We start from the raw sequence: 15824 nt of genomic DNA on the forward strand, positions 1-15824 counted from the left end.
AGACCCCAGTTTGTTCCTGAACCGTCAGGATCTGGTGAGTGAAACCCGAGCCCTCGCGTCTGTTTTGTGACCATCACCACATCACTCTTGCTTGGCAAATGCTTCGGGAATTGATCTGGCTCCCTGCCCACGCCAGTGTGAGGGGAAAAAAGGTGGCTAAGGGATGAGAAAAAAAGCCTTGGGAAATGCTATCCTTAACATACAGCTATACCTCATTTTATTGCACTTTGCAGATACCGTGTTTTGTTTTTTTACAAATTGAAGGTTTGTGGCAATGCAGCACCAAGCAGGTCCATTCACATAATTTTTCCAGCAGCATCTGCTGTGTTTCTCTATATTTTGGTAATTCTTGCAATATTTCAAATTTTTTCATTATTCTCTTTGTTATGGTGATCTGTGATGAGTGGTCATGACTTGAAAAGCTCAGATGATGGTTAGCAAAAAAGCTTTAAACTAAGATATGTACTTTTTTTTAGACATAATGCTATTGCACACCATGTTATAAACATGTTTTATATGTACTGAGAAACAAAAAAATTCATTTGATTCTACTTTACTGCAATATTCACTTCACTGCAGAGGTCTGGAACCAAACCTGCAGTTTCTCTGAAGCATGACTGTACCAAAAATCTCAAGATAATGCACAGCAAACGAACCTTAATCATCTCTGTGCGCTGACATTCAGGATCACGACCAGCCATCGGTAAGATTCTAATCTTCTGTGTCTTTGAGCATCTATCCGCAAGTGACAGGGTCATCTTTCTGTGTGTGGCACTGTCTGTAGAGTGAGGTCTGCAAGAAATGAACAAAAATGTCTGTTTACCAGATTTATCTGTGAGTCAGTCACATCATCAACATCACCAAAACGAGAGACCAGACACCATTTCCTATTCTCCAGCAAAAAATAGGCAAGGACGCTCAACTGCATATACTAGGTGAGGGCCTGCAAACCTTCTTCATCCTGTGGCTAACTGGAACATTCTTATCTTATAGTGAAAAACAAAAGCTGGAGTAAAAGTCTTTACATGGCACGATCACCCTCCAGAATCAGTAAATACATGGTTGAAGGAGCATTTACTGAAAACTAAGTGCCAAGCAATGTGCTCCACGTTTTACAAATGAAATGACTTCACTGTCACAGCTACTCTATAATTATTCCATTTTATGTATGTAAATGAGCAGAGAGGATAAGAAAGTTGCACAGGGTCACACAAGGGGAAGTAAGATAGAAATACGGGTCTATCTGATTCCGAAAGCCTCTACTTCTGACCACTACAATCCTCAAAAAGCTAAGTCATAACCAAGATCACTGAAGATAAACATTACCCAAGGAGGATGATTGGCTTCGAATCAAGAAAAAGAAAATAAAAACATCTCAGTGTAGTGCTTACCCATCTAAAGACACATCCCTGCAGAGCTACTGATGCTGCAGCCTCAAGAACGGGATGACCCCAGCCTCCACACCCATCTCACTGCCTTTCCTCTGACTGCATGCATACTACCAACCTCCAGCTACCAGTTAGTCTTCCAGATCAATTTAACAACAACAACAACAAAAGACATGCTGACCCCCAAGTATTCTAGGCCTCCTGGCAGTTATAGTCATCACTGGAATTAATAAATTAACACTGTGGTTTACAAAACAGTCTCTTCTAAAAGTTTTCTCATCATGACCTAGTTCCCTGTGAAACAGCAACTTTTAGTGCACTTGACAGAACAGCATCTGAGCCTTCAGAGCTGAGAACCAGACACTAGTCCTTGGTGAACTATATGGACGGTCATGTCAAATCAGGAATCAAGTATTTTGGACAGTATCTATATTCACTGCTTTTACTGTAAAAACAGTAGTTTCTAATAGTTACCTGAATGTGAGTTTGGTTTTAAAAACGGCTTGTCCCTGTAGACCAGTACCTTGTCTTATAAAAAGATGGTTGTGATCTCCCTGTAGTGGAGCTTTGTAAACATCAAACACTTCGTTGCCTAAATGCAGAGACATGCTGAAAAGAAGGAACACTTCTCACGTTAAAGTCATAAAGCTTTATTCTACCATTTCACTTTACTGAAATTGTGACTCAACTGCTACTTTCTCTCCTTTCACAGAGTTCAGAAGGAGAGGAAAAAAGGAGACATGATATATATGAGGAACCACCTACACAGAGTAACATACATTGTATGTCTCTGGTTTACGAACAAAGCATGCCGAGAAGGAAAGCATGCTCTAATGGGTACTCAGTCTCTACCACTTCCCCAGGGAAAGGTAGTTTTTCTAACATGTTATCTTACAGTGAACAGCTGGCAATGGGCAGGAGAGCTGGTATAACATTTCCAAACTATTATGCTGTGGCCGGAGAGGATGACCACATTTTTGGCCTATTTCTAATGTCTTTCACCAGCCTGTCCAACATTCAACTACCTATTTACTTCTCTCAGGTCTTCTGTGCAATGCCAGAGACCAAGCAGTGGAAACCCTTTAATAAGAGGTATACCCCAAATAAGGTTTTCTTCTGAAGTTTCACCTCTCCTAGCCACATTCCAGGTATTTCAATGTTTTTCATGGCATTTTTGAGCTTACCTCCCATCTGACCACTTGACGATCCGAGCGTTGCTTTCTTTGATTTCATTTCCTTCCTCATCCCGGCGTATCCTCCATCTTATTGTATTTTCTACCTGGTTCAAAACACAAATGCCTTAGAATGCTGTAGTTTAATGTATCTTTTTCCTCAAGAGACACATAATCATAGCATTTCTGTCACACACTTAGTGACAGAAAAACAGACAATACTGAAACCCTCTTGTTATAATCAACTAGAGAGGCTGAATAAATTAGCAACAGGAAAAACAATTAGCTTAACTTCTGAGCTCCTAGTGCTAGAATCACAAAGGAAGCTGAGTGCCAGAGCATTTGAACTAATGCGAAATCCATAGCAGCCCTGGGATATGTAAAGAAAGAGCTCATAGTAAAAGCTATGAGGACAGGAATAAGACTTGAGGCCACAGGAATTAGCAATTTAGACTTGAGGCTCTCTCTATAAAGAAGGTTTTTGGGGCGCCTGGGTGGCTCAGTCGGTTAAGCAGCGGCCTTAGGCTTAGGTCATGATCCCTGGGTCCTAGGTTCGAGTCCCACATCGGGTGTCCCCCACTCTGCAGGAATCCTGCTGCTTCTTCTCTCTCTGCCTGCCACTCCCCCTGCTTGTACTCTCTGTCAAATAAATAAGTAAATAAAATCTTTAAAAAGAAAGAAAGAAAGGAAGAAAGAAAGGAAGAAAGAAAGAAAGAAAGAAAGTTAGTTCTCCTATAAAGCTAAAAACCAAATAAATGTAGGACCAAAAACCTTTGCCCAGGGAAATAGGGAAATTCCCCAAATATGGGGAAGGAAAAAAGCAGCACCCAAGATTAAAAACCCAGGTTTTTTTTTTTTTAAAGGTTTAGACTCTAACTTTATCTTGATTGCATGTGGTAGAAATACCAGGCGGTTCTGAAAAACATTCAAGAGCTTCTAAAATGAAAACCTGAAATTAAAAACTCAGTGGGAATGGGGCACCTGGGTGGCTCAGTTAGTTAAGCATCTGACTCCTTATTTCAGCACAGGTCATGATCTCAGGGTCCTGAGATCAAGCCCTGTGTCAGGCTCCACACAGAGCAGCGTGTCTGACTGAGATTCTCTCTCCTTCTCTCCCTGCCCTTCCCCACACCCCCTTAAATCACACGCTCTCTAAAATAAATAAATAAATCTTTAAATGGTAAGCTAATCACTGACAAAGCAGGAAAGACTATCCAAGAGAAAAAGTCTCTTTAACAAATGGTGTCAGGAAAACTGGACAGTAACATGCAGAAGAATCAAACTGCACCACTTTCTTACACCAAACGCAAAAATAAATTCAAAATAGATAAAAGACCTAAATGTGAGACAAGAAACCACCAAAATCCTAGAAGAGAACATGGACAGAAACCTCTCTGATCTAGGCCACAGCACTTCTTATTAGACACGTCACCAAAGGCAAGGGAAACAAAAGCAAAAAATGAACTGATGGGACCTCATCAAGACAAAAAGCTTCTGCACAGCAAAGGAAACAATTAACAAAACTGAGAAGTAGCCTAGGGAATAGGAGAAGCTAACTGCAAATGACATATCTGATACAGGGTCAGGATCCAAAATCTATTAAGGACTTACCAAACTCAACACTCAAAACACAAATAATCCAGTTAAGAAATGGACAGAGGACATGAATAGATACTTTTCTAAAAAAGACATCCAGCTGGCTAACCCATGAAAAGATGCTTAAAATCACTCATCATCAGGGAAATGCATATATCAAAACCACAATGGGTATCACCTCGCACCTGCCAGAATGGCTAAAATAACACAGCAAACAACAGGTGTTAACGAGGATATGGAGGAAGGGGAACCCTCTCACACTGTTGGTAGGAATGCTAATCTGCAGCCACTCTGGAATACTTTTTAACTTTAAAAAGTTAAAAAACAGAACTACCCTATGATCCAGTTATTGCACTACTAAGTAAGATACAAGGGGTATTGAAAGGGTACACATACCCTGATAATTATAGTAGCATTATCAACAACAGCCAAACTGTGGAGAGAGCCCAAATGTCCACTGACTGGTGAATCGATTAAGAAGATGCATATAGGGACGCCTGGGTGGCTCAGTTGTTTGGACGACTGCCTTCAGCTTGGGTCATGGTCCCGGAGTCCCGGGATCGAGTCCCACATCGGGCTCCCAGCTCCATGGGGAGTCTGCTTCGCTCTCTGACCTTCTCCTCGCTCATGCTCTCTCTCAAATAAATAAATGAAATCTTAAAAAAAAAAAAAAAAAAAAAAAGAAGATGCATATAGAGTCTGGGCAAGATGGCAGAGGAGTAGCAAACCGAAATGACATCAGGTGGCAGTTCAGCTAGATAGTTCTCAAACCATTCTGAACACCTACAAACTCAACAGAAGATCAAAGAGAAGAGCAGCCAATTTTAGGAACAGAAAATCGACCACTTTCTGAAAGGTAGGACATGCAGAGAAGTGAATCCAAGGCGATAGAAAGATAGATTGTTGGGGAGGGGCCGGCTCCCGGCAAGCAGTGGCACAGTGGAGCACAAAGTCAGAACTTTTAAAAGTCTACTCCACTGAGAGACATTGCTGCAGAGGCTAAGTGGGGGTGGAGCCCTCACAGGGACAGTGGGGCCTCAGGTCCCACAGGGCCACAGGATCAGGGGTGTCTGAGTGTGGCAGAGCTGCCAGGTATTGGAGTGGGGAAGCTGACTACAGACACAGAGCTGAGGAGTGAGCTCTCAGCTTGGGGTTACCTTGAACTGTGATCCTAGGCACAGTCGGACCACTGCTCTTTGAGCAGGGACCCCACAAGTGGCAGACCCAGGAAGACTCACCTTCCTCCTCTGGAAGCAGTAATCTGCTGAGTTTGGAGACTCCAAACGGGCCCATGCGTCAGAGACAGAAACGCTTGGTCACAGGCAGGGTGAGCCCAGAGCGTGGCCCGAGACCAGGGAGAGGGAGGGATTGATGGCTTTTTTCTGAGGGAGAATTGAGGAGCAGGCCCCGAGCTCTCGGCTATCAAGGCCAGAGATTGGGAGGCCGCCATTTTCATTCCCATCTTTCAGAGCTCTACAGAAAACGTTCAGGGAACAAAAGCTCCTGAGAGCAAACCAGAGCAGATTACGTAGCCTGGCTCCTGGCTCCTGGCACTGCTAAAGTTGGTGCAATTCTGCCTCAGGCAAAAACATTTGAGAATCCCCTCAGGCAAAGACATTTGAGAATCCCGGAAAGAGAACCCTCTCCCAGAAGATCAGCAAGAACATCCAGCAAGACCACGCTCACCAATCAAGGAGAACAGCAGAATTCCAGAGGAGGGGAAAGCGAAGCATGGAATTCATGGCTTTCTCCCCATGATTCTTTAGTCTTGCAAAGTTAATTAAATTTAAAAAAAAAATTTTTTCTTATTCTAATTTTTTTAACCTTTCCTCTTTAGCCTTTTAACATTTTTTAACCAGCTTACCTTAACAATACCTTTCTTTTAAAAAAATCTTTTTAAACCCTACATTATTATAGTCATATTTTACCCTTCATTGTATTTAACCTTATTTTTTTGTATACATATAGGGGTTTTTTTCTTCCTAAAAAATTTTGGGATAGAATTTCTTCTAATAGATCAAAATATACCCTAAATCTAGCACAGGGCTTTGTTCTAGTCTCCAGCCTGAGCACATTCTTTCCCCCCACCTTTTTTTTCTTCTTTTTCCAACCAACTTATCAATTCCTTTTTTAGAATATCTTTAAAAACTTTCATCTTTACAGTCATATTCCATCCCTTCCTCACGTTTACCCTTATTTTTGTGTATACATACACACACACATATAAGTTTTTCTTTCTTTAAAATTTTGGGAGGTAGTTCCTTCTAAGAGACCAAAATGCATGCAAAATCAAGTGGGTGGAGCTGTTCTATTCACCAGTCTAATTTATATACATACATATATATATATATATATATATATATATATATATATATATATATATATTTTTTTTTTTTCCCCCCTCTTTTTAACCTCCTTTCTTCTCCCCCCCAGTTTGGGGTCTCCTCTGATTTGGTTAGCATACATTTTTCTGAGGTCTTTGCCACCCTTTTAGTATTTTATTCTCTCATTCATATATTCTTATCTGGATAAGATGACAAGGAGGAAAAACTCACCACAAAAAAAAGAACAAGAAGCTGTACTGACAGCTAGGGACCTAATCAATACAATCATTGATAATATGTCAGATCTAAAGTTCAGAATGACGATTCTCAAGGTGCTGGCTGGGCTTGAAAAAGGCATGGAGGATATTAGAGAAACCCTATCTGGACAAATAAAATCCCTTTCTGGAGAAATAAAAGAACTAAAATCTAACAAAGCTGAAATCAAAAAAGGAATTAATGAGGTGCAATCAAGAATGGAGGCTGTTACTGCTACGATAAATGAAGCTGAAGAGAGAATTAGTGATATAGAAGACCAAATGATGAGGAATAAAGTAGCTGAGCAAAAGAGAGACAACAACTGGACGACAAGGGTAGAATTCGAGAGAGAAGTGATACCATAATACGAAACAATATTAGAATAATTAGGATTCCAAAAGAAGAAGAAAGAGAAAGGGGGGCAGAAGGTATATTGGAGCAAATTGTAATAGAGAATTTCCCTAATATGGCAAAGGGAACAAGCATCAAAACCTAGAAGACACAGAGAACCCACTCTCAAAATCAATAGAAATAGGTCCACACCACATCATCTAATAGTAAAACTCACTAGTCTTAGTGACAAAGAGAAAATCCTGAAAGCAATCCAGGACAAGAAGCCTGTAACATACGATGGGAGAAATATTACATTGGCAGCAGACTTATCCACAGAAACTGGCAGGCCAGAAAGAACTGGCATGATATAGTCAGAGCACTAAACGAGAAGAATATGCAGCCAAGAATACTATATCCAGCTAGGCTATCATTGAAAATAGAAGGATAGATAAAAAGCTTCCAGGACAAACAAAAATTAAAAGAATTTGCAAACACGAAATATTGAAAGGGGCCCTCTAAGCAAAGAGAGAGCCTAAAAGTAGTAGACCAGAAAGGAAGAGAGACACTATACAGTAACAGTCACGTTACAGGCAATACAATGGCACTAAATTCACATCTCTCAATAGCTACTCTGAATGTAAATGGGGTAAATGCCCCAATCAAAAGACAGAGGGTATCAAAATGGATTTAAAAAAACAAAACGCATTAATATGCTGTCTGCAAGAAACTCATTTTAAACACAAAGACAGCTCCAGGTTTAAAGTGAGGGGGTGGAAAACAATTTACCATGCTAATGGACATCAAAAGAAAGCTGGGGTGGCGATCCTTGTATCAGATCAATTAGATTTTAAGCCAAAGACTATAATAAGAGATGAGGAAGGACACTATATCATGCTCAAAGGGTCTGTCCAACAAGAAGATCTAACAATTTTAAATATCAATGCCCCTAACATGGGAGCAGTAAACTGTATAAACCAATTAATAACAAAATCAAAGAAACACATCAAAAATAATAAAATAATAGTAGGGAACTCTGACACCCCCCTCACTGAAATGGACCGATCATCCAAGCAAAAGATCAACAAAGAAATAAAGGCCTTAAATGACACACTGGACCAGATGGACATCAGATATACTCAGAACATTCCATCCCAAAGCAACAGAAAACACATTCTTCTCCAGTGCACATGGAACCTTCTCCAGAACAGATCACATCCTGGCTCACAAATCAGATCTCAACCGATACCAAAAGATTAGGATCATTCCCTGCATATTTTCAGACCACAATTCTCTGAAGCTAGAACTCAATCACAAGAAGAAATTTGGAAAGAACTCAAATACATGGAGGTTAAAGAGCATCCTACTCAAGAATGAATGGATCAACCAGGAAATTAAAGAAGAACTGAAAAAATTCATGGAAACAAATGATAATGAAAACACAACTGTTCAAAATCTGTGGGACACAGCAAAGGCAGTCCTGAGAGGAAAGTATATAGCCATACAAGCCTTTCTCAAGAAACAAGAAAGGTCTCAAGTACACAACCTAACCCTACACCTACAGGAGCTGGAGAAATAACAGCAAAGAAAGCCTAAAACCAGCAGAAGAGAAATAATAAAGATCAGAGCAGAAATCAGTGAAATAGAAACTAAAAGAACAGTAGAACAAATCAACAAAACTAGGAGCTAGTTCTTTGAAAGAATTTGTAAGATTGGAAAACCCCTGGCCAGACTTATCAAAAAGAAAAGAGAAAGGACCCAAATAAATAAAATCATGAATGAGAGAGGGGAGATCAAAACCAACACCAAAGAAATACAAACAATTATAAGAACATATTATGAGCAACTATACACCAGCAAATTTGGCTATCTGGAAGAAATGGATGCATTCCTAGAGACATATATACTACCAAAACTGAATTAGAAGAAATAGGAAACCTGAACAGACCCATAACCAGTAAGGAGATTGAAGCAGACATCAAAAATCTCCCAACAGACAAGAGCCCAGGGCCAGATGGCTTCCCAGGGGAAGTATACCAAACATTTTAAGAAGAATTAATACCTATTCTCCTGAAACTGTTCCAAAAACTAGAAATGGAAGAAAAACTTCCCAACTCACTTTATGAGGCCAGCATTACCTTGATCTCAAAACCAAACAAAGACCCCATCAAAAAGGAGAATTACATGCCAATATCCTTGATGAACAGAGATGTGAAAATTCTCACCAAAATACTAGCCAATAGGATCCAACAGTACATTAAAAGGATTATTCACCATGACAAGTGGGATTTATTCCTGGGCTGTAAGGTTGGTTCAACATCCGTAAAATCAATCAATGTGATACAATACATTAACAAAAGAAAGAACAAGAACCATATGATACTCTTAGTAGATGCTGAAAAAACATTTGACAAAGTATGGCATCCTATCTTGATCAAAACTCTTCGAAATATAGGGACAGAAGGTACAATCCTCAATATCATCAAAGCCATCTATGAAAAACCCACAGTGAATATCATTCTCAATGGGGAAAAACTGAGAGCTTTTCCCCTAAGGTCAGGAACACAGGAGGGATGTCGACGATCACCACTGCTATTCAACACAGTACTAGAATTCCTAGCCCCACCAATCACACAACAAAAAAATTAAAGGCGTTCAAACTGACAAAGAAGTCAAACTCTCACTCTTTGCAGATGGTATGATACTCTATGTGGAAAACCCAAAAGAGTCCACTCCAAAGCTGCTAGAACTTGTACAGGAATTCAGTGAAGTACCAGGATATAAAACCAATGCACAGAAATCAGCTGCATGTCTATACACCAACAATAAGACAGAAGAAAGAGAAATTAAGGAGTTGATCCCATTTACAATTGCACCCAAAACCGTAAGATACCTAGGAATAAACCTAACCACAGAGGCAAAGAATCTGTACTCAGAAAACTATTAAGTACTCATGAAAGAAATTAAGGAAGACACAAAGAAATGGAAAAACGTTCCATCTCATGGGTTGGAAGAACAAATATTGTGAAAATGTCTATGCTACCTAATGCAATCTATACATTTAATGTAATCCCTATCAAAACACCAACAATTTCTTTCAAAGAAATGGAACAAATAATCCTAAACTTTATATGGAACCAGAAAAGACCTCGAATAGCCAGAGGAATGTTGAAAAAGAAAGCCAACGTTGGTGGGTACCACAATTCCAAACTTCAAGCTCTATTACAAAGCTACAATCATCAAGACAGTATGGTACTGGCACAAAAACAGACACATAGATCAATGGAATAGAATAGAGAGCCCAGAAATAGACCCTGAACTCTATGGCCAAATAATCTTCGACAAAGCAGGAAAGAATGTCCAATGGAAAAAAGTCTCTTCAACAAATGGGTGTTGGGAAAATTGGACAGACACATGCAGAAAAATGAAACTGGGCCATTTCCTGACACCACACACAAATTAGACTCAAAATGGATGAAAGACCTCAATATGAGACAAGAATCCATCAAAAGCCTTGAAGAGAACACGGGCAGCAACCTCTTCGACCTCAGCTGCAGCAACATCTTTCTAGAAACATCACCAAAAGCAAGGGAAGCTAGGGCAAAAATGAACCATTGGGACTTCATCAAGATCAAGATCATCCTTTGCACAGCAAAGGAAACAGTTAACAAAACCAAAAGACAACTGACAACAGAATGGGAGAAGACATTCACAAATAACATATCAGATAAAGGGCTAGTATCCAAAATATATAAAGAACTTATCAAACTCAACACCCAAAGAACAAAATAATCCAAACAAGAAATGGGCAGGGGACACGAACAGACATTTCTGCAAAGAAGATATCCAAATTAACAACAGACACATGAAAAAAATGCTCAACATCACTCAGCATCAGGGAAATACAAATAAAAACCACAAGGAGATACCACCTCACACCAGTCAGAATGGCTAAAATTAGTAAGTCGGGCAATGACAGCTGCAGCAACATCTGCAGAGGATGGAGAAAGGGTAACCCTCCTACACTGTTGGTGGGAATGCAAGCTGGTACAGCCACTCTGGAAAACAGCATGGAGATTCCTCAAAAAGTTGAAAATAGAGCTACCCTATGACCCAGTAATTGCACTACTGGGTATTTGCCCTAAAGATACAAATGTAGTGATCCAAAGGGGCACATGTACCAGAAAGTTTATAGCAGCAATGTCCACACAGCCAAACTATGGGAAGAACCTAGATGTCCATCAACAGATGAACGGATAAAGAAGATATATAGATATAAATCTTCTGTATCCGTATATAGATAGATGTATATACATCTACGGATATACGGATATATAGATGTATATAGATAAATATACATCTATAGCTATATAGATATATAAAAATGTATATATATACACACACATCTTCTTTTATATATATATATATTCTTTATACACACACACATACACACACACACACACCTTCTTTATCCGTTCATATACAATGGAATACTATGCAGCCATCAAGAAAATGATATCTTGCCATTTGCAACGACGTGGATGGAACTAGAGGGTATTATGCTGAGTGAAATAAGTCAGTCAGAGAAAGACAATTAACATATGATCTCTCCGATATGAGGAATTTGAGAGGCAGAGTGGGGGCGTTGGGAGGTAGGAAAGGAAAAAATGAAACAAGATGGGATCAGGAGGGAAACAAACCATAAGAAACTCTTAATCTCACAAAACAGACTGACTGTTGCTGGACGGGAGAGGGGTATGCAGAGGCTGGTTGGGTTATGGACATTGGGGAGGGTATGTGCTATGGTGAGTGCTGTGAAGTATGTAACCCTGGTGATTCGCAGACCTGTACCCCTGGGGCAAATACTACATGTTAATAAAAATAATTTTAAAAAGAAGATACAGTATAATACACACACACATACACACACACACACTGGAGTATTATTCAGTAATCAAAAAGAATGCAATCTTGTCATTTGCAATGACATGGATGGAGCTGTAATGCTAAGTGAAGTCAGTCAGATAAACACAAATACCATATTATCTTACTCATAAGTGGAATTTAAGAAAGAAAACAGATGACATATAGGAAGGGAGTAAAGAAAAAAAGAAAGAGGAAAACAAGCCATAAGTGACTCTTAACTACAGGGAACTGAGGGTTGATGAAGGAGGTAGGTAAGAGATGGGTTAGATGGGTGATAGGTATTAGAGAAATGGCACCTGTAATGAGCACTGGGTGCTATATGTAAGGAATGAATCACTGAAGTCTAGTCCAGAAACCAATACTGCAACAGGGTCTTACTGGTTCCCTTCCAGTTTTTTCCTTTCCTCTTTATTTCTCACTAAATAAACAACTACGGGGGCACCTGGCTGGCTCAGTTAGAAGAGCATTTGACTCCTGATCTCAAGGCTGTGAATTCCAGGGTCACACTGGGTGTAGAGATTACCAAAGAAAATAAATTAAGAAAAAAGAAAAAGAAGAAAAAGTAACAATGAAGCCAGCTGATAAAAGAAATCAATATTCATTAATTAACTGTGATACCATTATCTGAGATTATTTCAAAAGTCTGGGTAAAGTATGGTAGGGAATATAGAGGACACAAGATTGTCTAACCTGATAACCACTGAAGAGTGTGATGGGTACATGAGAGTTCATTATATGGTTCTCATTATATTCGTAATGTGTTAAAATTTTCCCTAATAAAAGGATAAAAACAATCTATACTATTCCTACCCCCCCTTTCACACCAAAAAATATGCACACATAGGCCATTAGTAACTGAGAAGCCAGTTTGAAAGATGCTATTATATAAAGTGATTCAAACTATAATGATGCTATGACAGGATACACTGCTAGGTCTTAACCCTATTGGGATGAAAGACACAGTGAAGTAGCTTTAAAGATGGAAGACCTCATAGAAATACATAAACAATACCTGGTTCCTTATTGTTTATTTATTTAAAATAAGTTTATTTATTAGTACTCTACACCCAGTGTGGGGCTCAAACCCACGACCTTGAGATCAAGCATCACACACAATTCAAACTGAGCCAGCCAGGCACCCTGGTTCCTTATCCTTCAAAGAATTAATTACACCGCCAACTGACTATCTAAGAACAGCTACCGTAGGGGCACCTGTGCGGCAGTTAGTTCAGCATCTGACTCCTGGTTTCTGCTCAAAATATGATCTCCTGGTTGTGAGATTGAGCCCCACACCAGGCTCTGCACGAGGTGCCGACTCCGCCTCAGATTCATTTTTCCCCTCCCACCCCCAACCGCTCCCCACTCTCAAAAATGAATAAATAAAATCTTTTTTAAAAAAGTAATGATCATCCTAGTCTTGGGAACATCGCTCAAAAAACAAAGGGTCCAAGGTTATTTTCCATCACATACCAAACCTTCTGTTACATATCGACCTTTTGTACTCTAAGCACCAAGGCTTTTTTTTTTTTTTTTTAAAGATTTATTTATTTAATCTCGGAAGCTAAGCAGGGTCGGGCCTGGTTAGTACTTGGATGGGAGATTTATTTATTTATTTAAGGGGGATGGCAAGCACATGAGCAGGGGGAACGGCAGAAGGAGAAGGAGACAAGCAGACTCCCTGCTGAATAGGGAACCCAATGCAGAGCTCAATCTCAGGAATCTGAAATCATGACCTGAGCTGAAATCAAGAGTAGGATGTTTAGGGGTGCCTAGTTGGCTCAGTGGGTTAAGCCTCTGCCTTCAGCTCAGGTCATGATCTCAGGATCCTGGGACTGAGCCCCACACCACACCGGGCTTTCTGCTCGGCGGGGAGCCTGCTTCCCCCTCTCTTTCTGCCTGCCTTTCTGCCTACTTGAGATTTCTGTCAAATAAGTAAATGTAATCGTTTAAAAAAAAAAAGAAATAGAGTAGATGTTTAGCTGACTGAGCCACCCAGGTGCCCCTAAGCACCAAGGCTCTGGTGACAGAAATGAGAAATGAGAAACTCATTCCTCATCTTTGATGCCTATACTAGTCTGAGATTATATGGCCTGAAAATAGATATATTGATGTTGTTGCACCCTAGCAGCAGGTAAGGCAAAAATGCAAAAAAATCAATAAAGAGTAAATAAATACAGAACTACATTAATTTATATAAAGGATGAGAAATAATGAAAAGCAGTAGAATACTATCAGAGGCATTAAAACAGGCATGAAAAATTCACAGCGCTAAGCCTCTATCAATAGATACACACGCTTGAAGGAAAAATATTAACAGATGAGCAAATATGGGACGAGAAGAGGCAAGGTAAAGGACAGCAAAAAAAAATAATAGTCTAATAACTATGCCTACTAATTCTGTGTCCTGGAACAATTTATTGGGGTCTATTTCCATTTTCTCATTTGATTTATATTTCCATTAATAGGAACGAGTAGTGAAATTTCATTGAAAACTTTGAAGCCCATACATTTTGTATAGAAACCATATTATATAAGGTTCTTTAGATACCTGTAGATCTATCACACTTGAAAAGATGGAATTATTCTAAAAATTTGGCCCCTGAATTCTAAAAATGCCAGACTGCCACTTCTTAACATTCAAACACCATACACAATGTCCACTGAAAACTGAAATAATTACAGGAAATTTTTTGGATTTAAGGATTAAAAAAAAAAGCATAGCTGCAAATATCATACCATGAGTTCAACTGCTTCTCATTCTCTGGTGCAACTCAGTTCTAAATTATCTGCTTAACCTTCATCCTCCTTGATTAAAGGAAGATTAGAGGCCCTTTGTGGACAGACAGTCAGTATAAGGTATTAAAGAGAAACATTAATAGAAAGGTAGTATAATAAAAAAATCTCTAATATTCAACAAGAGCAACTGGAAGGCACTAGTAATAGATTCTCCTTTTGTATATGATTTTTTAAATCTATAGATCAAAGAACCTGAAGGATTTCCTCTTGCAGGAAGTTGCTAGAACATAACCCACAGTACATATGGAGGTAGTCATTATAAACACCAAACCATAATGCTACTTACTCTGAAGGAAGAAGCTAATAATCTTTTTAAAGCATCAGAATAGTATAACAGTGAAAAAGATGATGGAAAAGTGCTATATATTTTACAGAGACCTATACAGAGAAAAAGCTATATATTGTCTTCCTAAAAACATTCTGAAAACACAATTCATTTGTTTATAAAACAAAAAACATAAAAAATCCTTTTTAAAAGTTCAAGTCTCAAGTGACTATCCCCAAGTTTTACTTTATAAAAGGAAAAACTAAATGAGTACAGCTTGGAAGAGTACCTTTAATTTTAACCTGGTTCGACCTTCTTCATCCAGCATTTCCTCATCTTCAAATTCATCTTCATAATATTGAGGGTCAAAAGGTCTACAAAATGTTTTTAAAATAAACTTACTAATCATATTTTTAAGGAATATTACAGCTATGTAACAGCTCTATTAATAGACACCATTACACTAAAAATCATAATGTAATTAAAAGTCATAATCTTACAAGATGGAATCGGGAGGGAGACAAGCCATCAGAGACTCTTAATCTCACAAAACGAACTGAAAGTTGCTGGGGCATAGAGGGAGAGGGTGGTTGGGTTATGGACACTGGGGAGGGTATGTGCTATGGTGGGTGCTGTGAAATGTGTAAGCCTGATGATTCACAGACATGTACCCCTGGGGCAAATAATACATTATATGTTAATAAAAATAATTCTTAATTATTTTAATTAATTAATCATCAAATATTTTCATGTTCAACTTTAAGGAAGTATT

General features: G+C 39.0%; 1 protein-coding gene across 1 annotated transcript in view; it reads right to left on the reverse strand.

The window, feature by feature from the left end:
- Nucleotides 1-15824, reverse strand: part of LEO1 (LEO1 homolog, Paf1/RNA polymerase II complex component) — a 44328-nt gene that overhangs the window by 10487 nt on the left and 18017 nt on the right. Inside the window, exons 6-9 of the mRNA XM_059181562.1 lie at nt 15342-15426; nt 2573-2667; nt 1863-1997; nt 657-792 (exon numbers count right to left, since the gene is read on the reverse strand). Coding sequence (XP_059037545.1) covers nt 657-792; nt 1863-1997; nt 2573-2667; nt 15342-15426 — 451 coding nt within the window. The remainder of the gene's footprint in view (nt 1-656; nt 793-1862; nt 1998-2572; nt 2668-15341; nt 15427-15824) is intronic.

This window comes from Mustela lutreola, chromosome 7, assembly GCF_030435805.1.
Source record: "Mustela lutreola isolate mMusLut2 chromosome 7, mMusLut2.pri, whole genome shotgun sequence".
Classification (NCBI taxonomy): domain Eukaryota; kingdom Metazoa; phylum Chordata; class Mammalia; order Carnivora; family Mustelidae; genus Mustela; species Mustela lutreola.